General features: G+C 38.6%; 1 protein-coding gene across 4 annotated transcripts in view; it reads left to right on the top strand.

Annotated features, from left to right (window-relative positions):
• The window catches only part of npas2 (neuronal PAS domain protein 2), a 48893-nt gene that overhangs the window by 20681 nt on the left and 4939 nt on the right, over nucleotides 1-23273 (top strand). For 2 of the 4 annotated variants that reach the window (XM_084373651.1, XM_084373652.1), the window contains 20 exons: nucleotides 7152-7350; nucleotides 9318-9374; nucleotides 10359-10513; nucleotides 10622-10713; nucleotides 10997-11086; nucleotides 12457-12577; nucleotides 14233-14346; nucleotides 14526-14644; nucleotides 15817-15899; nucleotides 15984-16090; nucleotides 16252-16399; nucleotides 16494-16578; nucleotides 16673-16799; nucleotides 18772-18869; nucleotides 19003-19089; nucleotides 19484-19672; nucleotides 20734-21009; nucleotides 21209-21390; nucleotides 21498-21590; nucleotides 21681-21891. In XM_084373651.1, coding sequence (XP_084229777.1) covers nucleotides 7295-7350; nucleotides 9318-9374; nucleotides 10359-10513; nucleotides 10622-10713; nucleotides 10997-11086; nucleotides 12457-12577; nucleotides 14233-14346; nucleotides 14526-14644; nucleotides 15817-15899; nucleotides 15984-16090; nucleotides 16252-16399; nucleotides 16494-16578; nucleotides 16673-16799; nucleotides 18772-18869; nucleotides 19003-19089; nucleotides 19484-19672; nucleotides 20734-21009; nucleotides 21209-21390; nucleotides 21498-21590; nucleotides 21681-21891 — 2490 coding nt within the window. In that variant the 5' untranslated portion in view covers nucleotides 7152-7294. The remainder of the gene's footprint in view (nucleotides 1-7151; nucleotides 7351-9317; nucleotides 9375-10358; nucleotides 10514-10621; nucleotides 10714-10996; nucleotides 11087-12456; nucleotides 12578-14232; nucleotides 14347-14525; nucleotides 14645-15816; nucleotides 15900-15983; nucleotides 16091-16251; nucleotides 16400-16493; nucleotides 16579-16672; nucleotides 16800-18771; nucleotides 18870-19002; nucleotides 19090-19483; nucleotides 19673-20733; nucleotides 21010-21208; nucleotides 21391-21497; nucleotides 21591-21680; nucleotides 21892-23273) is intronic. The other 2 variants (XM_084373653.1, XM_084373654.1) reach the window with 2 other exon arrangements.

Raw genomic sequence — 23273 nt, 5'->3', positions numbered from 1 at the left:
AGTTGTTGAACTTCCTCTTTTTTTCTTTTTTTCCCCATTTGTAGGTGTGTATCTTATAGAAGTGCATCCTGTTTTCTTCGTCCTTAAGGGGAGCTTTACATATACAGAAATCACAGCAGAAAACTGTTGTTATAACCAGCAGATACATTTGTGATCACATAGATGTTGGATGTTATCCATTTTATAGAATAACATTTAATCATATGGGGAATTGGAGCAAATTAAGTTATTTAGTCTAATTAAAATGATTTCAGATTACATGCAGCCTGAACTAAAGCAACCAGACCTAGATACATGTTAAAACAAACCTTTCCAGATTGACTCAAACTAAGCTTGTCCAGGCCCAGTTAATGTTTACCTGACAGCTTGAGCTGCCGGCTCAAAACCAGATGCAGGTTGAGGTGGTCAGGCAATGTAAACTTTTACACAAGCAGACAGTAGCAGTCACTCCGCCCCCCCTCCCAGACTCTAGATGGATTAGCAAGTAGCTTAAATTCATCTATCAGCACAGGGGCAGCAACAACACTTTGAGCTCTCTGGCTGGAATGTTTTTGAGGCAAATCGTTAGCATGCGCATGAAAAACCCTGTGAAAAAGTCATCTCCTGATAATGATCAGCAGCACCTAATTTGGGGATTTATTATGGTATTCCAGGGTATAGATTTCTGGTAGCACTTTCAAATAAGCAAACAATATAAGTTAAACCTAATGACTGTATTTCTGCTTTTTGATTCGTCATGGAGTGACAGTAAAAATACAGCCAGCAACAATAAAGTGTTACGGTGATGATAAACATTTATTTTATTGTGAGTTGTCAGTTGGGACTTTATGGTCTAGATCTTTGCTCACGTTCAGCCGAGAACGTGATTGTTTTTTTATTACGGTATGTGTATGTTTTTCAGACGTGTGTGTCATTACAGTTGAATATTGCTTTGTTAATCTTTGATGAAGCCTTTATTTACGATCCACACAGTTTAAAGTGTGCCTTTTTTAAGCACTAGAGAGTTTTGTTATTGAGGTTTGCTTGTGCTCTTAAGTTGTTTTGTGCTTTTTTGTAGTGGCTTGTAGCTCACATTTAAACTGTCTGTTTTGAAATGTCAAGACGACCTGGTGATGTTGACCGGGTGTAAACTAAAAGACCATTTCTGCTTTGATGATACAAAAACAAATAGTGGGTGAGATCGGTATGGATTTATTGTGATTAAAGCCGGACCTATCTCGAGTTTTGGGGATGATACTGAGATTAGGGAGTAAAAAATTCAGATAGCCGATATACATAAGTTTTCCTGACAAAGACATGTAATAAAGGCAGGATATTTTACAGATTAACAATAAGCTTTACCGATCAACATGACGTCAGTGCACAGTAAACTTCACTGGGAATTTAATGATTGTAAATTACCTCAAGCGTCCTTTTCTGCAATATGATGTAAAAAAAAAAAAAAAAAATGTCATTAAGGTGCATATCGGACAACATAAACGCAGATACTGCTGTATCTGTGATTGGCCAACATCGCCTAATGATATCGGCAGTACCAGTATATGGGTCAGGCTCTACTGTAATTGTGATAAAGATCTGGAAAATGAATTAAGAAGCTGTTTATGGACTGGCTTGTTTATTTCCAGCAGATTAAACACCAGACAAATCTTGTTGCTTCAGCACATCGATGCAGAAATCCAGTATTGCCAGAAAGTATTCCTGCTCCTTGATTTACAACATCATAATGGTTTAAGATGCGACATTTTGTATGGTCTTGTAAAATAGTTAGTTTGCTAGTTAGATTTATTAAGTGTCGCCCTAATAAATATATCCAGTTAATTATTTATAAACCAGCTCTGTGTAGATATAAAATAATTCTTAAACTAAGTCTTAATTTTAAACAGAGAAAGAATGGTCATGATAATTACATAGTTTCTGTCCTGAATGATACAAATCAATGTTTTCTTTAGTATTTGGGCATTCAGTAGATCAAAGATGAACCGCACTGCTCTGTGACTTGCCCAGTAAATACCCTCTATCCGAAAATAATTCAAAGCATTAGACCTATGGGTTAAAAAGTCCAGGATTTGCTCTTATCTACTTTATGATTCTGAAACGACTGAAAGATTATTAGGCGGAAGATAATGCCTGAAGCTGTCTGTGTGACGATAAAGTGAGTCCGATGTTAATATAATGCTCAGTATGGACATCAAATGAAATGCACATTGACAGTATTTGCACGCCATCATTATGTGAAAAAGTCTTACTTACATCTGTAATAAATCACATTTGCTAGAAAATCATTGCAGCTGCAATCCTTGGATGCTGAAGTTTAGAAACGCGCCACACCTCAATCACTGAGGCCAAACTGGTATTTTGTCTTCAACAGTGAGGGAAGTATCTGCTGTCATCATCTGTCATGTGTGCTCAGGTCATTTACGAGCGACTGTTATCGCAACCTATAAGTTACTGATGGTATCAAATAAAACCTGTTTGTATGAGAGCTGTAATCCTTCATTAACTGAGAGCCACACACAGGTGTTGATAATCCTTGAATGAGGATCTGCCAGATAACATGGCCTTTGATGTTGTAGTGACTCAGATAGTTTTAATTTTGATTTCCAGTAGGGCTGAACAGTTGATCGCAATATTCGTCAAAATGTGTCACAACATACTATTATAAATGAAGCAATGTGGTGCTACAGAAGTGCCAGCAAATCATACTCTTCTGATGTGAGGGAACATGCTAGTTTGGTACAGAACCCATCAAAAATCATATCATCATCAAAAGTTACAATATCCACTCCAAATTGTTACTCATATTGCAATATCTGACAAACAGCTACCATGCTCAGTGCCTGGCTCCAGGTTCCAGCTGCTGAATAGCCAAAGGTATAGAGGATGCACACAGACAAATCTTCAGGACAAAGTTGTCTAATTTCAGCAATTTATTCTGTCCATGTCAACAGTCATGTCATGTCAATGGTTGACATGACCACAATAAATTGGTGAAATTGAGATTAGTCAACTTCCTGGACATGTGTTTGTGTGTGTGCTGCCTATTTACCTTTGGGTATTCAGCAGGCTGAATGTATGACTTTGGCTAAGCACTTCAAAACAAAAAAATGTGAATGTGCTTACCTTCAAAGATTAACTACTATTGGCACCAGTATGTCTGAAGGGAACATGTTATTTTTTAGATGTCCTTTCATACACTGGAGGCTCACTTTTTCTCATCAAAGCAATCTGGTTTTCAGTAATGCCATTGAAAAGATTGTTAGTAAGTTTTAAAATCTGCTTTTACAAAAAAAACCCAATATGCTAATGCATTTTGCCTCAAGAGGCGAGCAGATATACAAACTGACAACATTATATCGTATAACAAGCTATAGGGTGAGGTGTGAGGTTCAGGTGTGGGAGCAGGTGTTTTTCCTCCATTAAACTTTAAAATGAAACCTACACTCTTCCAAGAAAAACAGTGTTATTCTCACACTGAGCTTCCTCCTTGAAAGAGCAGGAGTGTCCATTCCTTCTACAACCTGTTTACATACAATTTGGTCTTGAACTTGAACTTCAGTACACCAACTTGACATTCACGAGTTCAGGTTGCCAGTCAAAGGCTTTAAATACCCGAGGACGTAGTGTAACTAGACTCGGCTGTTTTTTAGCTGTTAACCTTGCAAGGTGTGGTTTAACCTCGTTACATTCAAAGAATGCAGCCTGATATGTGAGGTGTCATTTTGCACAGCATTGCAGAGCGAACACATATGAGTTAAAGCTGCAGAAAGCCATTGTTGATGCACCAATTAGTCAACTTTTTTGAGAAAAAAAAAGAAATTTTCCCAGTAGGTTGAATTAAATGATCAGTATTTAATAATTTATGTTACTTCTATGGGGAATTGGGCTTCTCTCATTTAATCAACAGCACCAGAGACAAAAGTTTCCCATTTTGTTACTGTGTCGACATCTCAGGAAATTATTTTGTGGGAGTTGGGAGGTTAGAGTCTCACGTTGTTACACTGTAATCTGTCTAAACGGTAGTTTGGCAGTAAGTGTGGACAGCTCTGCAGTAAATGCAGAAGTTATGTTTCCGATTAAGCATTAGTGTTTCCCTCAGCCATAGCAGAGAGAGTCGGGATCAATTTTTCAAACAATAAATGCCTGTAACAATTTAGGATTGAAGTCATGGGTAGTTCAGCGTCCTGTGCTCTGATTCAAATGTTCTCCCTGCTGCTTTCCTGCCTTCTTCTGTCATGTGTTTGTGTTGGTGTGGACAAGGGAGGAAAGGAGTAGACATCGGTTTGTTTACATTAATTAAGCCTCTCATGGAAAGGTGTCTTGGAAAAGTCATTCCTACCCTCTAAATAGTTAAGCTTGAAGGTTGGGCTTCAGCATGCTCATCATCGAGGATGTGTGTGATCATGGAGGACATGGATTGCTCAGTCTTAATGTTAACATTTGACATATTTACATTGATCTCCCAACCATAAACTATCTGTCAGCTTTTATTTTTCTGAAGTTAAGATGAGGGAAAGTTTGGGAACATGGCGACTACGAGGAAGTTAAGGTATGGTAAAGGTTAAAAAGCTTGTTTAAAACGAAGTACAGACTGTGATCAAGGTTCAGAATTGCTGACTTGAAGTAGGAGACGGGATGTGAAAGTGGGCCTCCTGTTTTTAAGTCGAGCACTGTCCATCCATACTACTTCCTGCATTGGATCTAAATGCTGTCAATGTGTTTTCAGCAAGTTTAAAATTGATAGTCGTCTGCCGTAACAATCGATTATAAGTTAATCATTAATAATTTGTATGTTGGATGTTTTTCCATTAGAAAGCTGTTCAAACCACTGACATGATGTATGTTACAGAGTAGGCTACATTAGGAGTTAAAAGTATAGACAAAGTAAACACCAAGTTACCTGAATAATACTAAATAACACAAATAATGACTCAACAAACAAATGTTTCAACAAAATCCAATCCATTTTGAGGCTAGTAAATGACTAAAATGTAATATTGTCGGTTTTTATAGAATGTCTTTTTGTTTTTTTTTAATGACAAAATTACTTGTATTATAATTACATACATTTTACTCTTACCAGTATTTTATATTTTATTTTATATATTTGTTAAGTAAGTGTTTGTAATTTGTACTTTTTGATGTATTTGTGCCCATCTTTGATTGTCGGTTAATACAGATTTCATCCGTTAAACTCTTAACTTTGATTAAGTGATTAATCATTGATCACTAACATCCCTAATTACAAGTAAGATGTATGTGAGCATAATTTTTTGAAGGCACAGTTGAGCAATGCCTATCTGCCAGTGGTTAATGGCAAAAATCAACGTGCTGCTTCACAGTAAAAGTCTCCCTTTTTATTTTCATGTGTAGCTGAGAAAATGTGACTCAATATATGAGCTTGAGTTACAGAACAATGAAGCAAAATATGTTAGTTGATTTTTGGATTCTGACAGGACTCTTACTGTGAAGCACTTAGATCAAGCGTGGAGAGTTTGTGATAAAACACAGAAAAGGGGAGCGAATCAGAAAAACAGTGATGCAACTAACTGTTGAATCAATGGTAGGAGTGCATGGAGAAACGTTTAGATTTGTCTTGATTTAGATCAGAGGGAAAGCAACATGATTGTGCTGAACAGTGGTCTCTTTTAGCATATCAACAGATGTAGATACAATCTGTGAGAGGCATTCTTCACAGCACAGAAGGATTTTAAATTAGATTATATTAGCTGCTATGAGAGCATGGATTTCAGCGCTGATAAAGATGAAGTCTGAGGTTAAGTGTGATATTAAACATGTTTTAGCTACTAAGACGATCTAATGACAAAAATGTATTTGCTAATTTAGTAAATATGTGTTGACTGAGATTGATCCTTAGACATTATCAGCAGTAACATGGGGGGAAATACAACAAGGGTAGGAATGTTTTTCAGCAAGACATGGCTGTTTAGTCATCCATACATCCATCGGCTATAGTCGCTTATCCTTGAGACATGCGTGGGGGGATGGAGCCAATCCCAGCTGAAGTGGGGCGGGGAGGACAGGTTGCCAATCAATCACATTCACATATTTACATTTCTATAAGTCACACAGTGAACAAGTGGTCTGTGGGTCAGGCCATTTTGGCCAGTGATTATTAACTGAAGTGGTGCTTAAAGACCAGCTATATACAGTTAGTTGTATGTTTGATCATGCTGTAAGAACATAGAAAGAAGAGTTAATAAAAGGACAGAAGAATAAGTGCAGGATAACATTCAAGTTTAGTTTTTGTTTTATGTTTTTTTTTGGGAGGGGGTTTGTAGTTAATTATTCAGAGTTGCACCACACCACTCTTAAATTTCCATGAAAGTGTCCCCCTTCTGACAATGAGTCCCAGCTTAATTGAAAATGATGGAAAATGCAATAACTGGTAGTTTCCCCTGTGGCTTCTTGTGTGTATCACTCTGTGTACATGTGGAATAAGGACAAACCCGCAAAAACAAAAACAATGACGACTGCCTGAATTCACGTTACCCTGCAATAACTTGTAATTGATGTATAATGTCAAATATTTCCAGACTACAAAACCACAAACTAATCAAGGTTAAAGGAAAGTCGTGTGTGTAGTTTTCCTACTGGAAAATAATTATTTTCTCTTTGTTATTGTTACTATTTCAGACTGAGATGATGATCATTATGTTAACCACATAAAGAAAACATTGTCCTTTTTGAAGTGCAATTTATCAATGTGTTAAATTAAATACAGCTGTACGTAAGCCTTGAGTTTGGTTTATAATCGAGGTGTCTGCTCCATGTTGTCTAAGCTTGCCTTACACAGAGGATATGAAGGAGGTGGCTGCTCTACGCTCTTTTTTTATGCTGGGTTATCAAAAGAGGTTTCTGCCTCAGACATTTTTCTAGGTCAGGGGAGCTCCTCCTGTGCAAAAACACTTCCTTAGTGATGAAGCACTGTACCAAGATACTAAAGGTAGACTGTAATTGCACATTAGATTGTATTATTAATGGTTATCCAGCAAAACACATCATATCCTTTTAGTAAAAAGAAAAAAAGGGAGATGCTTTATACAGATGAATGAAGGATCTTCCTGTATTTTCAGGTCCAAAAGAAATGCCCATTTTCAGGACGTTGCCATCAGTTTTGTCTGTTTTCACAGGTTTTGGCGTTTCTTTGGTGGAGTCGAGGAGGCGGCGGGCTGCTGGTCCGCGGTAGGTTTTTCCAAAAGAGTGTTCAGACGAGGTCAGCGCGGATGGGACTTATAAGACTTCAGAGAGGGCCTGGTTGGGAAAGGGAGTGAGTATGGACAACCTTTCTGACTTCGGTGGCCCCTGTCCATCCTCCCGCAGGGAATGGGAGTGAGTATCAAAACATCTCAGTTTTACTTGGTGATCTTTTTGTATTTGTGATTCATAGTTCATATTTTAAATCTGATTTTATATCTATTGTACACATTCTAAAATATGCTAATAGTTTTCCTGGGCTGGGATACGTTGTCTGCATGTAAATGCATTTGAGGCCCCTTTTACTCTGTTTTAAGTCAAAATATGACATGGCATGGGGTGAGGACCAATTTGGCTTTGGGAGGCAAATTTGAAACATTGTCTTTTATCGATTGTAAGCTCTAATGGGGAAATAGACAGTTATTGATCAAAACTTTGTTTCAGGAATTAGATTCAGCTGGTTTTTAAGCTTACATGTATAAAAAAAACATGATTCAGTCATTAAAAACATCTCTTCCTCTTAAATCAAATCAGACATCTATCATCCTGAATCATGCAACTGAGCTATTTTGGCTACCTGATAATGTCAGAAAAAGCTGAAAACCAATATAGTCTTTGTCATTTTCTCATTAAAAGAGCTCAGCTATTTGTCTTCCTCTCCTCCTCTTCACTTTTTAATATTTCAATGGCTGGCATATTTTGAGCACCATCAGAGCTCTGTCTAAATACGTCCACACATAATATTATTTTCATAGCTGCTGAACAATAGTTCACTGTGTCACACAGCTTTTATTATTAATCCTGTGAAATAAACAGTGGTATGAAAAAGGGAGCTGAGTTCTAGTCGGAGGCTCTGAAAAGTTTTTCAGTCAGACTTTGGCAAAGTTACTGTTGGAAGTGGATGAAATTGTGTGGGTCGACTAATTAAGGAATAAGATGAGAAAAGAAAAAATGTATGGTTGAAAGTGATTTCTATGATGGGTTGAGCGGACTTGGCATTCAGCAAACATTTCCATAGTCCTTAATTCTTAGTATACAGTGTAATACTACAAGGCACAGTGGACAATGATAAATAAGCATATAAATAAGTGTAAAAACACATCATGAAAACTTATTTCACAACAGGTGAGGAACATTGCATAGATTTCTAGTCTTCTAGTCATTTTTACCAGCATAGAGCGTAAACAGGAGTAAATACTGTTACTTATCTGTTTCAAAAGGGAAAAAGCCTCCCTATGAAGCCACAGGGGTTCAGTAGTAGACAGAACCATACTACTTACAGGCCCAGTATCTTTAATATTTAATGCCTTTTTATTTAATTCACAAACAGAATTAACAAATAATATACTGTGTACTGTTACTTGTTATACATGAACCACTTGTATTTCTATCTCATACCACTTAATTCCCTCTTCCACATATCAAAGCTTTATACAACACAATTCATGTGTGAGCGTAGCATTTCTAGTCTGTTTTAAGCCCTGACCACACTGATGGCCCACATCACTGTAGACATTTAAAAGCGTGTTGTCATAATAATGATAACTTTATTTATATAGCACTTTTCAAAAACAAGTTACAAAGTGCTTTACAAAGACATGACAACTGGAGAAATTACAGATCAATGCTAAACAACAGTACAGTTTATCCAGTAACGCAACAATAAAAATAAATCGCAAATTTGCCTCAAGGGGCTTTGCAATCCGGACAGCATACAGCACCCTCTTTCCTTAGACCTTCGACACGGTTAAGGACAAAACCCTTAATGAACCTGTTATAGCACACAAAAGTCCACATGTGCTGTTCTGGCCCTCAGACAGTAAAGATCTCCTCTGGCTGAGCCCTCCCACCGCATTTCGACAGAGCAGATGGTGTTCAACTAGCTGCCATATTTTTTGTTATTATCAAACTGTGTGTGAAGCATAAACAAAAATGTGTATATATTATAGGATGTTTATATGTCACTGTTAGATATGGGAGAAAAATAAGGCACCTCAACTAGGTTACTGGGTTATTGGAACAGACTCACAGCATTAGGGATCACAGTGGGATCACAGTTCGTCTCTGTGAAACGTAATTTACCTTGTATCCCTGTTTTCCAGCACCAACAGCTGCGTGGAAGATTTGATGGACGAAGATGAAAAAGACAGGGCAAAAAGGTACTGAGTCTCATGTGTATGTTTGTGTTTGTATGACTTTTGTCTGAATGTATATACAGCCCATTACAGTGTATTTACATGTGCTATCTGGAGCACAGAGGTCACAACTTTACTAAATCTGTTTGTCTCTTTGTGCTCCTTCAGTAATTAGAATGGAAAACTTGCATTTTAGTTAATAATTTAAACAGAAACCTGAAGGTATAATGTCACATTATGCACAAGAGTCAAATGCATGGAAATTAAAGGCCACCTGAGCACAACTTTAAATAAAAAAATAGACGTAATTTAGGTAGAAATGCACAAGTGATCATTACTTTTTGTCACTTCTTTCTCCTGCTTCATTTCAGCTGTCTTATATGCTTTAATATTCAACCCATTAATTAGGATGAAACACATTTCTAATTACACAAACCTCGATGTAAGTGTTCTAAAATATTTCAATGATTCCAGATTAGTCGATATTAAAAGAGTCCAATCAATTCACGAATTTAATTATTTCTCCTATCAGAGTTACATTAATCACTTTTTGGGCACAGGGGGCAGAGCTGTCAGCCACACAGCTGCGATTGCAAAGAGCTGCTTATCTACACATCTAACAGACTAAGAGTGACATTAGAATTCATTTGCAGTCTTGGTTTGGAGGTGTTTCTCACTCTGTCTTTATAACATATATGTGTGTGTGTGTGAGTGTGTGTGTATATATATATATATATGTGTGTGTGTGTGTGTGTGTGTGTGTGTGTGTGTATAAAAAACTTCTTAACAGTTATTTTACTCTCTGCTCTGCTAGTTTTCAGGAATGTTTCACCTCTTTCTCATTTCTTTGTCCTTCCCTGTCGATTATCTGTTGAACTGCTCTCATTCCTCTGTCTGTCTGCAGCTAACTGTGTCCTTGTTGCAGTCTGAACAGGATGAATGAATTGGCTGAGCTTTTACCTGTAATTCCACTGGTTTATAATTGTTCTCGTGTGTCGACTGCTGCAGGGCATCTCGTAACAAATCAGAGAAGAAAAGAAGAGACCAATTCAATGTGCTCATCAAGGAGCTATGCACCATGCTGCAGGGTCAGGGCCATCCGCGCAAGATGGACAAGTCCACTATATTGCAGAGAACTATAGACTTCTTGCAGAAACAGAAAGGTAGGAAAATGTGACGCATGTATTCCTAGTTTGAAAAAGTTATTAAGTGATACACCTCTTGAGTCTCTGTCACATAACAAACTTAATCCTTGTCCTTGTCTTTTTCAGACATCACCGCACAGAATGAAACATGCGATGTGCGGCAGGATTGGAAGCCATCGTTCCTCAGTAATGAGGAGTTCACTCAGCTAATGCTGGAGGTAAAGCTCAGGAGGATGTGTTTGTAGCTCTCACATTGACTGATATTGATAATAAAGATAAAGGAAACAATCCCCCTTAAATGCCAATGGAGAATTAGGCCGGATGACATCATGAGAATCCAATTATATTTTCACTGTTATTGGAAGTGTAAGAACTGTGAGGCACTTTAAGGCAAAAAACAGGGACATCAACAACACATCAGTATCATTTTGCAATGCATTTAACTAGCTTTCCATTCACCCCGTGCTGTTCACACACAGTAACCTCCTTGTCTTCTCTCAGGCCCTAGATGGTTTCTTGGTCGCATTAACTACGGATGGCAACATCATATACGTATCTGACAGCGTGTCTTCACTTATTGGCCATTTACCGGTAAGTGAGAAAGCTTAAATGAGATGATTTTATTCTCTTGCATTGTTTTGTTGTTGTCATTTGTGTTTATTTCTTAGCTTCAGGCACATTCTCATCCAAAAATCCAAACATATCTCTCTGCCCACATCATTGAAAAAGATTTAATACATTTTTACAGATATCTACAGGCCAGTATTTGAGTTGCACCGGCAAATTGTTATCTGTACTTGTACCTGTACCTTAGTGAACCTGATTTGATCCAGGACATATTGGATTTTTATTTTATGTTATTTGTTTTCCCAAAATGCATTTACATAACATATTTTGAGTACCATATAGAGATTTCAGTTGACGGTTTATAACTATTTTCATGGTAATGATTGAAAATGCTTTAAATCAGTCACTGTGTGTCCTAGTTCAAAGCTTGGCTCTGAGTGTATCTGAAACTACTTCAACCCTCATCCTTCAAAAAATATATAATATATACTTTTCTTTGATCCAAACCGCAGCTTTTATCCCAAATACAATCCGGACTTGTACTTTAAAGCTTACGTACTATCATTTGATTCTGTTTTCATTTAGTTTTCAGTCAATTCAAGAAAACATTATTTGTGTTATATTTATATGGTGAAATGATCAGGGGTTAAACGATCAGGGTTATTATGACACCAATATAAAACTAGATGGCACTCAGTAGAGCACACACTTCCGGCAAGGCCAAACAGTCCCCTTTATCCACATTAAAATGTAATCACCAGCCAATACACCAGACTTTTTCATCAAGGTCCATGCCTTATTCCATTTTTAAAGAAAAGAGAAAAACAATCAAGGATCCGTCCCTCTATCCCGATCCGCACCAAAAGTTAATTGTGTCTTTTCTGGGTTGAGACCCATCCAAATTTTGTGGTAATCTGTTCAGTAGTTTTTGTGTAATCTTGCTGATAAACCAATCAACAAACAGACAGTCACAGTTGAAAACATAACCTCAGTGATGGAGGTAATAACTGAAATAAACGCACATTCATTCAAACTTGCACATTTTTTGATGTGCATCTTTGTCCGTCTCCTTCAAAATGACTCAGATAGTGCCCCTACCACCTGATAGGGTGTAATACTATAAATTAGGACCCATGGCAAACATGAGCTCAAGAAATAGTTTGATCCATTAAAACTGCATAGGCAGAACTGGGTGTTTTTGACTGGAATCCTTTAGGACCTCACTACACTGGTTGAAAAGCACTAATTAAAACAGAAGTAGTTAAGTAATTAAGATCAATTTCATTGACAAGGTCATGATTATGTCACCTGTTATTCTCTTGCTACTGTTAAATTTTTTTTATGAAGTACTGGCCAAAATACTTACCATCATACCTTCTAATCTTTTGCACCAGTCAGATATGGTGGACCAAAATATCTTGAATTTCCTCCCGGAGCGGGAACACGGGGAGGTGTATAAGCTGCTATCATCCCACATGCTGATGACTGACCCCATTGCTGCTGACTTCCTTGACAGTGAGTATCCTACCGGGCAGCCTCTCTGCACACGTCTGACCCCTGTCTGTTTCTGTCTGTGTCGATTATATCAGGAGGTCAAAAGTTCAGCATGTAGGAGAAAAACAGTATATATATACGAGTCAGTGTTGTAATACTCAATATTCTGTGTAATATAATGTAATGAAATACAAAAACAACACTTGACTCCTGATATCAGTGGTCTTGCAGAACTCTTTTCCAAGTGAGTTTGGGTTACAGAACATCTCCAGAGATCACGCTGATACTGAGAACGTAACTTGAAACTCTTTATATTTAGAGCAGGTTGCTGAATCGGGATCTAAAGTTTATTGGATTGCTGATTAGTGTGTATCTATGATTAGCCTTTTAGCTAATAATAGGAGCTAGCTTAGTATCATAGTTAAGACTTTAAATCACTGTTCTGTTAGCACAGTAATCCAAAGCAATGTAGTATCTGGGGCTCAAGACACTGACCTTAATCCTGTGTTACTATTGGGCTTTTCCGAGGAAGAGAGATGCTGAGTGTCTCGCTCTGTCCTTAGCCTAAATAGCAAACTGTCACAGAGCCATGTCTGGAGTGATCGTCATGTCCTGGGGCACATTTCAAAAGAGACATCCACATCTTTTGTGTGTCTGTCTGTCATCTGAAAGTCTGTCTTTAAGCAAAATGACTGCCTTATGGTGAAAATTATGCTGAATCATGTTACATAAGATGTGGATTTTTAAATTCCCCAGCCCTTCTTTTAGCAATTGGCTGAACTCACATAAAAAGCTTCTTCAATTCATGACTACCTTGGCCTGTGCACCTAATGTTGAGCTTCTGTGTAACTGCCAGCTCATTATGCACACTTTTTGAGGTCAAAGAGTTTCATCAGTAAGTTTTTCCTTCATAGAGTTCACATCGGAGGGTTCATTTGTTATGCTGTCAAACCATGAATCTGCTACTTTGACTCTCCCAATGGATGTAAGAAATGTATTAATGAGTGTATTGCAATGTTGCATAAGCATGGTGCCATAACCCACTGTTGGTGTGAACCCTTTCTTTCTCCTCCAGCTATTTGAATGCTTAATAGCAAACATTATCTATTGTGGAATCTATTGAAGCAACAACATTACAACAAAGATCTTCCTTTACGCACTGCAGATCCGTCATTTCTGTGTTGTTGTTGTTTTCTTTAAAAAAATATTAAATAATTGAATATTAAAATATTTATTAATTCATTTAATAAAGGCAAAATAAAAATAAACACATGACTATGATGGATCCCTTCAACAATTCTTATAATTAGATTATCAATACCTGTTCAAAACACTAAAAAATGAATGACGTGTAGATCATATTTGAATTTTTAAATGAGCCTACTCTTCACCAAAGCACATTTTCTCCCATTTCATATTGTGTTGTGCTACTTTGTTAAGGTTAGCAGGAATTCATTTTTTCAAAAAAACAACTGAGGTTCAAATTGGTTCTTGATTTAAATAAATATTTTAAGTGTATTTAATATCTGGGGACGCATTGCTGTGTTATCAGTGTCATACATATAAAATCTGATAAGAAGCAGCTCATTAAGCATTGTGACAATTTACTGTACAGTTACATATATTGTCTCATGAATAGGCAGTTAAACTTGAAAATATAATCTTCTATTTTTCAGGTGAGGCACATATTGAATTTTGCTGTCATCTAGCCAGAGGTAACATCGATCCAAAGGAGCCGCCTATATACGAGTATGTCAAGTTTGTCGGAGATTTCAAGTTTCATAACAATGGTAAGGATCCTTGTTTCCATGTTTACAAGACTTAAAAGATGTAGTGAACCGTGTAATGAATCCACTTCATTTAGACATAAAATATATAAAAGAGAGTTGTTATCTTTAATGGGATGAAATTGAGATAGAAATACAAAACCAACTGCTTGTCTCCATGTACCTCGACTTCTGTCACACAGTGCCTACATCTTCTTGTAACGGGCTTGAGTTGACGTTACCAAGAAGCCTGCAGTCGACGCTGGAGGAGCAGGTCTGCCTCATCGCTACTGTACGATTAGTCACTCCACAGTTTTTAAAGGTAAGGACCTTAAAACATGTGCCTTTGTCTGTCAGTTTGTTTTGCGTGTCATGACTTTCAAGGCATGAGAGAGATTTTGTCTGAGGAACAATACATTGGTCCATACTAACCCTGCATTCACATACTCTTCCAGCTTCGAGTGTGTTCATGAGCTTTTAAGTTGCAAAGATGTGTTATATGTTATTGCTTAGAGCATTTAAACATTTTGATTGCTGTTTGAAGTTTGATGATTTATACGTCAAAGTGATTTTGTCCCTGACTTGTTGCTGCACCAAATAGATTCCCTAAACCACTATAATATTACTTTACCAGACTTGGGTTATATGAAATTAAAGTCAAAATCTTAACTGACTTTCCGAGATGTCATTCTGTCTTAAGGGGGCATTCACACAGATTTTCCAAATTGGGAACTAATTTTTCCGATTATTCCGACAACACATGAATGCATTCCATTGTGTAAAGCTCTCTCTGGAGACGTGGCACACTGTGTACCTTCCAACTGATTACATCATTAGAGTTCGTCTGATCCCAAAGGTGCTCTTCGACTAAAATCTGGACACTTGGCAAGTTATTGAATTACATTTAGGTCACATCGGGATGTAATGTTAGCGTTAGGGTGCGGACTTTTTCTACAAAGAAGCTAAGGGAAGTCCAAAGAATAAAGTGTTTATAAATGTTTGTATTTTTTCTCTAGAGGCAGGTGGCAGGTCTTTTGATTATGATTTTTTTTTTTACCCGTGCCTTTTATTCAGCCTTAAACTGTGCTTGAGCTCAGAGAGCAAAATCTGTTGGACAGGTTTCAACTCTCCCCTGCTACTTATTCCAAAATGTAAAAGAGACTGATTACACTCAGTTGCCAGATGGAATGAGTGTTACAGTAAAGTTTGGACCATATGGCATGGAATATTTTTTTTCTTCACATACTCAGACATACAACAAATCCAGGGCAAATACTGATTTTGAACTCTACACTATTTTTCACAGTTTCTCCCACAGACGAGTTACATTCATCATGAGCTTTTCTCCACAATATACTGGAATGGTCAAGGTTACAAATAGTGTGTAATAACAAAAGTGTCAGGCACTATTGCTAAAAGCAGCAAAACATGCCCTCTCAAACCGTTTCGAGATGTGTTGTATGTGGTAATTACTTTCCCACTCTTGTTGTTTAGGATTTGTGTAATGTGGAAGATCCTTGTGATGAATTCACCTCCAGACACAGCCTTGAATGGAAGTTCCTGTTTTTAGATCACAGGTAAAAGATTGTGATGATTCCTTCTTCTTTCAATCAGCAGTGGAGTTTGTCTTTCTTACATGTTTATAATCTTTTTTGTTTCAGAGCTTCGCCGATCATCGGCTACTTACCCTTCGAGGTTCTTGGGACTTCCGGCTATGATTACTATCATGTGGATGACTTGGAGCTTATAGCTCAGTGTCATAAGCAGTGTAAGTCACTCTGTCATCTTCTGTCTGTTGCTTATCATACGCCTTCACATCCAAGAATCCATCTTTGTAAAATAGGTCATAGTTACATGCATAATTCCACTGCAGTAGTGCACAGAAAAGGCCCTGACCTGTGACACTGATGTCCTTTTTTCTCTCCTCAGTAATGCAGTTTGGAAAGGGTAAATCCTGCTACTATCGCTTCCTGACCAAAGGTCAGCAGTGGATTTGGTTGCAGACTCACTACTACATCACTTACCACCAGTGGAACTCCAAACCGGAGTTCATTGTCTGCACTCACACTGTTGTCAGGTAAGCCTCATTGTTGTATCTTATTGTTTGTGCTCTAGCATCTGCAAAGGGAAGATTAAGATTAGTTTTTTTCTTTCTATGTGTTGTTTTTCAGTTATGCTGAAGTGCGAGCTGAAAGGAGGCGAGCGTTTGGCTTTGAAGAGCTGTCTCCACCAGAGATAGCTCCCTCTTCAGTGAAGGTAAGAGTTTAATGCCCTTCTACATTCAGTGTGTGACGTTTACAAGGTCAGCCTTTCCGTCATCTTCAAGTCTGAACATTACTCTGTGTTCCAGGCTCAGGAGCTGTACTTGGACATCTGCTCCACACTGGACCCTCCACGGGACAGAAACAGCGGTGCACGTTCGGTGTCCTCCCACAGCTCCCGGAAGTCCTCCCACACAGCGCTGTCGGACTCTGCATGTGAGTCATCCTCTGCTCCCGAAAGTGCTAACTCACTCAACACGTACAGAAATCCTGCAACTGTATGGATCCAGTAGCTGTTGTGTTATTTAAAAAAAATGATTTTCTTTGTTGTTGATAAATTATGACTCCTTGACTCTCGTCATTATTCACTGGAGCAACAGCGCTCAAACTTTAATTGGGTTGAGAAGTAATAGCGCTGGTGGATCATTCTTTTTTTAAATTTGGAAAGAAGTCATTCAAATAGAAATAAACATGAGAAAGATCTGAGAAGACTCTGTGATCAGAGGTAAAACCTCTGTAACTGAGGAGACCAGCAGTCAATAAAACACCTACCTTAATGTATGTGGGTGGGCATCTATGATGAAATGTTTCCAAGGCTTACTTTGGCATGCCCTGTTTGTTTGAGCCTCCAGTCTCTCTGACTTCAGCTGCTCCTCCACCCACTGTCTAATGTACTAAAACACTTAACTTCCATCTGCATCTGTTTAGGAACAATACACAGGGGCTGATTCATTACAGCTGCTGTTCATAAACATAGCTGCTGTCTCCTCTTTACCCACACACATATATGCACTTTCATTGTTTTCAAAGACATATTCGTAAAACTCTTAGAAAAATAGTCAGTGGATGAATTTTTCTGCTTCTTTAATTTGCGTCGGATCCAATGAAAAACCTCCACTGAATGCATCACAACTTGTGGGTTTAAGTCAGAGGCAGAATGAGGTGGCAATCAAGGGCTCGTGAATCAGCGGTATTGTTATACAACCAGAGAAGAAATGCATTTCATAAGTTGTCCTGAATTTACCTCAAAAAAAGCTATAGTTACTCTAGCTAAAAACTCACTGCTTTTGTTGCTTCTAGCTGAATCTCTATAGTGAGTGATCAGCGATGTCACTTGAGTCAGTGTCAGTTGAAGATGAAGATTACAAGTCTGAAAATGAAGATAATCTGGGGGTATGGAGTTAGAGAGAAGTGATCTTATCAGACCTCTGTAGCCTGCTACTAGGCCTGAGGCTAAAAGCTGGAGGTTACATTAGCTGCTACTGGCATAACACATCTGAATCTCTGACTAAAATCTTTGGTGTTCAAGTTGGACTGTGGGTAATGTAGGTTTTGACAATGAAAAAACACGTTCTGCTGCATCAATTTTCTTACCTTTATCCATGTGTATGTTACATATTTTAGAGATGTAATGCTCAATCGGTGGATTGCTTTTTTTTTAGGAATGAAGCACCTTTCTGCTTAAAAAAACAACTTGAAGGTTTAGAACGAAAAGATATTTTAATGTATTTTTATAATAATTATAATTATATTTTGATGATTTTTCAAAGAACTCTTTGACATGGATGCAGAGAAGTCCAGATAATTGTACAAGAGCTAAGGAGCATTTGCCAAAAGCAAAACAAAAAAGAAAGATGATTTTAAAAAAGGTCAAACAGAAAAAAATATAGATATATTTCCTTGTAATTCATATATAATAAAATGTACCAGCCATTTATTCCATGCAGCATAGATAGAGCATAGAAAACTGAAAAGTATGTGAATTCTATTTTGTTGAGGAGTTTGAGTAATTATTTTCAGCCCTGAGTCTTGCCTGCAGTCCTTCTTCTTCTGAGGCAGCAGGCCATGTTATGCCCTTGTAACAGTGTCTATGAAAAGATCTATAGTGGGAGGGTTTGAACATTTTCTTTATTTTGCAGCCAAAAAGATCTTTAAAGGAGAAGTATCACTTTTACTCAAAGGAGTTGTTCTTGCACCGACGACGAATGATTGACAGATTAAAGAATTTATAAGACACTGTATCCCACTCACAAAATGAGTCAAACATCAGGACTTTAAACATATCTTGCCTTTGTTGTAGTTAGCAGCTGTCATTAAACACAAATAAAAAGTGATTATGATCTAACAGAACATATCAGTCCGGCATTACCGAACTGTGTTTAGAAGTGACCTGTTGTCTCTTCTGCAGCAGCTAACTCCTACACAGAGGCCTGCACACCATCATGGCAGTCTGCTTCCATCGGGACAGAGAAGACATCTGCCAGACTCCAACCTAGTAGTTCAAAGGTCAGTTTAAACAATGTTTACATGCGTCTGTCTGTCTTGGTGCAGTTGTTTCCCACTGAACGTTTTATCTCTAGAGTTGACACACTATCACAGATTGTGCTAAACTGTAAAACTTTTTCGTTTTCCCCTGTAGAATTTGGCACAAAGACAAAATTCCTTTGACCTCGTTCCCCAAATGAGCCTCCCCCTTTCTCCTACCTGCAGCAAGCACTCCGCAATGGTTAGTGTTTAGACTTCTTCTCCTGCCTGTTGCCTTCCTCTCATCTGTTTGTGTACAATGTCTTATTGTTATGACTGTTGCTGCTGTATGTGTTTATGTCATCTGTTGCTTGTGCCTACACTACCTCCAGGCCCAGTTATAGGATTGTGTTATAAAACCAAGTGAGAAAGACTGTTAAAAAAAAAAAGAATAAGTATCTGAAATATGTTTTTTGTTGTAGCTCTCCACATATTGCTTAGATTTTTCCCAGAAAGAAATCATTTCCTGACCTCTTTCACAGACAAAGTGCTTGATTTGCTTGAAATAAACCATCAAATGACTCAACTTATCAAAACTCCATTTCCAGTAGCTCCTTAAGAAAACAAAGATAATGTTTTGGATCGTGTCTTTCCAGCAACAGCAAACACAGCAGCAGCAGCAGTCACAGTCGTCCATGTATGAGCTGCAACAGCCTCAGCTCTGTGTAATGAACCAGCTGAAGGAACAGCTGGAGGAGAGGACGCGCATTCTGCAAGCTGACATTAAGACGCAACAGCAGGAGCTGCACGACATTAAGGAGAAGCTTCACTTCGCTAATCTCCAGGTAACGCTCCCACAGAGATACAAGAAAAAACAACTCTGAAGTAATTATGAAGACAAAGACAAGAAGTGTTGTTTTGTACATTAGGAAACACTTGATTTTTTTTTTTTTTTTTTTTTTCTTAAATAAGAAGACTTTCATCTGGACAAAATAAATTATTAGGTATTTATATATCAGTTGTTGGAGGCAGAACGAGTAGGATTTGTTGCAATTTGTAAACACAACATTCAAAGTTGGCCCCACTTTCATGCCTCAAGCACCAGAAGTGCACGCCTCCTGACCACCTGCAGCCCTCACACCTTGGGTTTTTAATTGGCTCGGGGCCACACAACCACTGATCAAAGGTTGACGCCAAGAAACGCCCCGAACACAGATCTCCACAGATCTCTGCAGAGCTCCACAGATACAGACACTGCCACACACTTCTAGTGGGTCATACGTGACAGGGGATGATATTTATATGAGTCTATACATCGTTTTCTTTTTTTAAAATCCTACTCATTCTTCCTACATATTGTAAACTTGTGTTGCCTACCCACTCACAATGATGGTGGAATGGCCCCACCAAGAGGCCAGCACTAACTGGTTCAGCCACAAGTACTCTAACCACTACACAGGGTTGTGCCAGATTACTTGTAGTGTAACTGTCTAACTGGAGATAACTAAACATTTTGTATAGTTCATACAACTATGATTTTGTCTCAAAAAATATCTTTTCACTTTTTTCCCCCTTGTTTTTACCAGCAACTTGAAATAACGCGATACCTCCTTGCCCAGGGTTTCGGTCTTTGAATAATCTACAAATAGCTCCCAGTGGCTGTCGAATAGCATTTTTTCTTGAAATGCCCATCCCCATTACACGTACATTACGCTATGGGTATGTTATAGTGTTTGTACAAGAAGTTGTAAAACGTCTCTATAGGTTTATATGTTTGTACAATATGTGCAGAGCAACATTTTTGGACATTTTCGGCTATACTTGACTGTTTTATAATATGCAGGGAAATTTATTTTTGTAGTTAAATGAAGGATAAATTAATATTTTCTGTTTATGTGTGCATAAGATGTTGTTACAGCAGCCTATCCACAATGACTTTGGCCAGCAGCAGCAGCAGCAGCAGCAGCAGCAGCAACAGCAGCAGCAGCAGCAGCAGCAGCAGCAGCAGCAGCAGCAACAGCAGCAGCAGCAGCAGCAGCAGCAGGGCTCGGGCAGGCCAGCCCAGCAGAGCCAGTCAGGGGTGATCAGGCAACTCTCAGGCCATCCCAAACCGCCGTCCTGTGGGGCCCACAGCTCATCCCCTCACTCCCTGCTGAGAGAGAGCAGCTCGCCCTCGTCACAGGTACAGAGTTGTACAAGTCCCAACTAAATTGTCAGAAAACTGTCAGAACACAGCTGTTTGGAAAGCTTTCCTCTAATGTTAAGAGGATAATACTGAATCTTGTAGGAAGGAAGCATCAGCATATTAAGTGTTGATTTAACTTGACTTGTGTCCTCTTTAGTATTTAAATGCTTTGTGTTTTTCCTTGGTTTCATCGTAGGTCCAGCAGAGAATTGCGCGGAGCGGGCAGTCAGCAGTTAGTGTGCCTGTGCAGACGAACACGAGTCTGACCATGCCCTTCTACAGCAACCCCATGATGTTCTCCCAGACCAACACGAGGTCTCTGCAGGACGCAAACCAAAGACACACGGACGGCGAGTTCAACCAAGATGGTCAACTACGGTGAGAGCCCTGAAAGAGCGAGCCACTTTGACATCGCGCTTCAGAGTTTGTTTTGTTCACAGTACAGCTTGAGTTCTTCCAATAACAGATTTTATGATTTCCTGCAGCATGCTCCTCAACCAGCCAATGCAGACGTTGGTTCCCACTAGCAGTGTCACCACACAGCCTTCCCAGTGCAACATGGGCATCTCTCAAACCATGTGAGTATAACTAAACTACCCACACAAAATCGCACCAGTCGGTTTGTTGTTCATATCGTGCCTGAGTTCCTCCTCGTGCCCTCCACACAGATACACGTTGGAGCAGCAGATCATCGCCCCTCCGTTCTCCATGCAACAGGTCAACTGCAACGCCGTCCTCGTGCCCTCCCCGGTCTTTACGTCCCCCATCATGATCCCACACAACACTTTCATCACAAACCAGTCCCAGTCGACCTACCACGCTCAGCCTCAGGCTTCTCAGCACTCCCTGCAGCTCCAGCAGCCGCAGCAGTTCTTTCAGGTACAACACCTGTCTGCTGTGTCGTGATGCAGCATTATTATGTGTCTCTAGAAACATATTTGTCTTTTATTCAAGAAATTTTTTATGGATTGTTGCATTATTTACTAATTTATAATCATTCTAGGTTTTTCACTGCATTTGCATCTCTAGTTACCACAGAAACAAGCTAACTAAGAGTGATGTGGTCTAAAATGCATTAGGTCAGATATTGGATTGTGTTAAACCAGATTTGTTTATCATCTTTTTCCAGAAGGGACCACACAAGTCACCAGCTGTTAAAAAAACCTTACCACAGATAAATAGTGTGAGTCTGGTGTAAAAACACACTTTATAAGAAGCTTACCTAAATCCCTCGACACAGAGACCATAGATGCTTCAGTCTCTGAAGCGTTCACTTTTAGTTTTGGAAAATATTGTTAAAGGCATACAGGCATGAGGGACTGTACAAAAATTACTGGGTGCAGATTATGTTTTATTTTGCTGACGGAAGGGTGGCCTGATTTTGAAGGGGTGTGCTGACTGACATTTGTATAACATGACACCTTTCATGAACAGTGTTGAGTGTTTTTGAATGACTTCGTCAATTAACCCTGACCCTAAACCCATAAAAAAGTGACATAATTGACCGAATGACGCATAATGACAACAGTCATATTCGTTCATAAAGAATCCTTCGTGTTTATCACAGGTGTAATGTCAATCTTATTCAAACAAAGTGTACCTTTTGGATTTTATGTCATCCTTTTCTTATGAGATTCACTATTAAAAACAGATGGAATAGTTACATCAGAAACATTCCTGTGTATCAAGGCTTTATCCTCTAGTAGCTAGTATATGCCAGTCAGGAGAAACAGTAGCAATGCACATGATTTTTTCACTAGCCAACAGTTGCCTTCCCTTTATTCTGCATTATTACAGAACTACACTCAAGTTTAAAGTCATACAGAGTTAAACTACAATATAATCTTCAGCACAACCCAACCTGTTTCACTAATGGAAACGAATATTACTGTGCTCAGGCTCTTCAGCAGCTTGTGTCCATTTTCACTCATTCGGTGAGAGTGGTAATAAAAGATTTAGTAGCTCATGGAGAGCAACTGGAATGCTCAGTAAACAGGATGCACTGTTGTAATTTCACTCCTAATGTTTGATTCGGGCACTGTAACAAATCACTGTTTTTCTTTGCTTTTTTTCCAAACGAAGTGGAGGGTCCAAACTGAATATCAGTAACTCTGGGGTGGGGGTCTTGCTTTATTAAAAAGTCAGACATATGGTTGAGATTTAACCCCCTTTCCAGCCCAAAAATGTTTGTGCAGTCCCAACAATGATCCCCTTGTATGCACTAGTCTTAGAATGTATTACCCACACAGACTTTGGCCACA

The sequence above is a fragment of the Pagrus pagrus genome, assembly GCF_965226575.1.
Source record: "Pagrus pagrus genome assembly, chromosome: 14".
NCBI lineage: Eukaryota > Metazoa > Chordata > Actinopteri > Spariformes > Sparidae > Pagrus > Pagrus pagrus.
The sequence above is the reverse complement of the archived record's forward strand: the minus strand, read 5'-3'. Positions and strand labels throughout refer to the sequence as shown.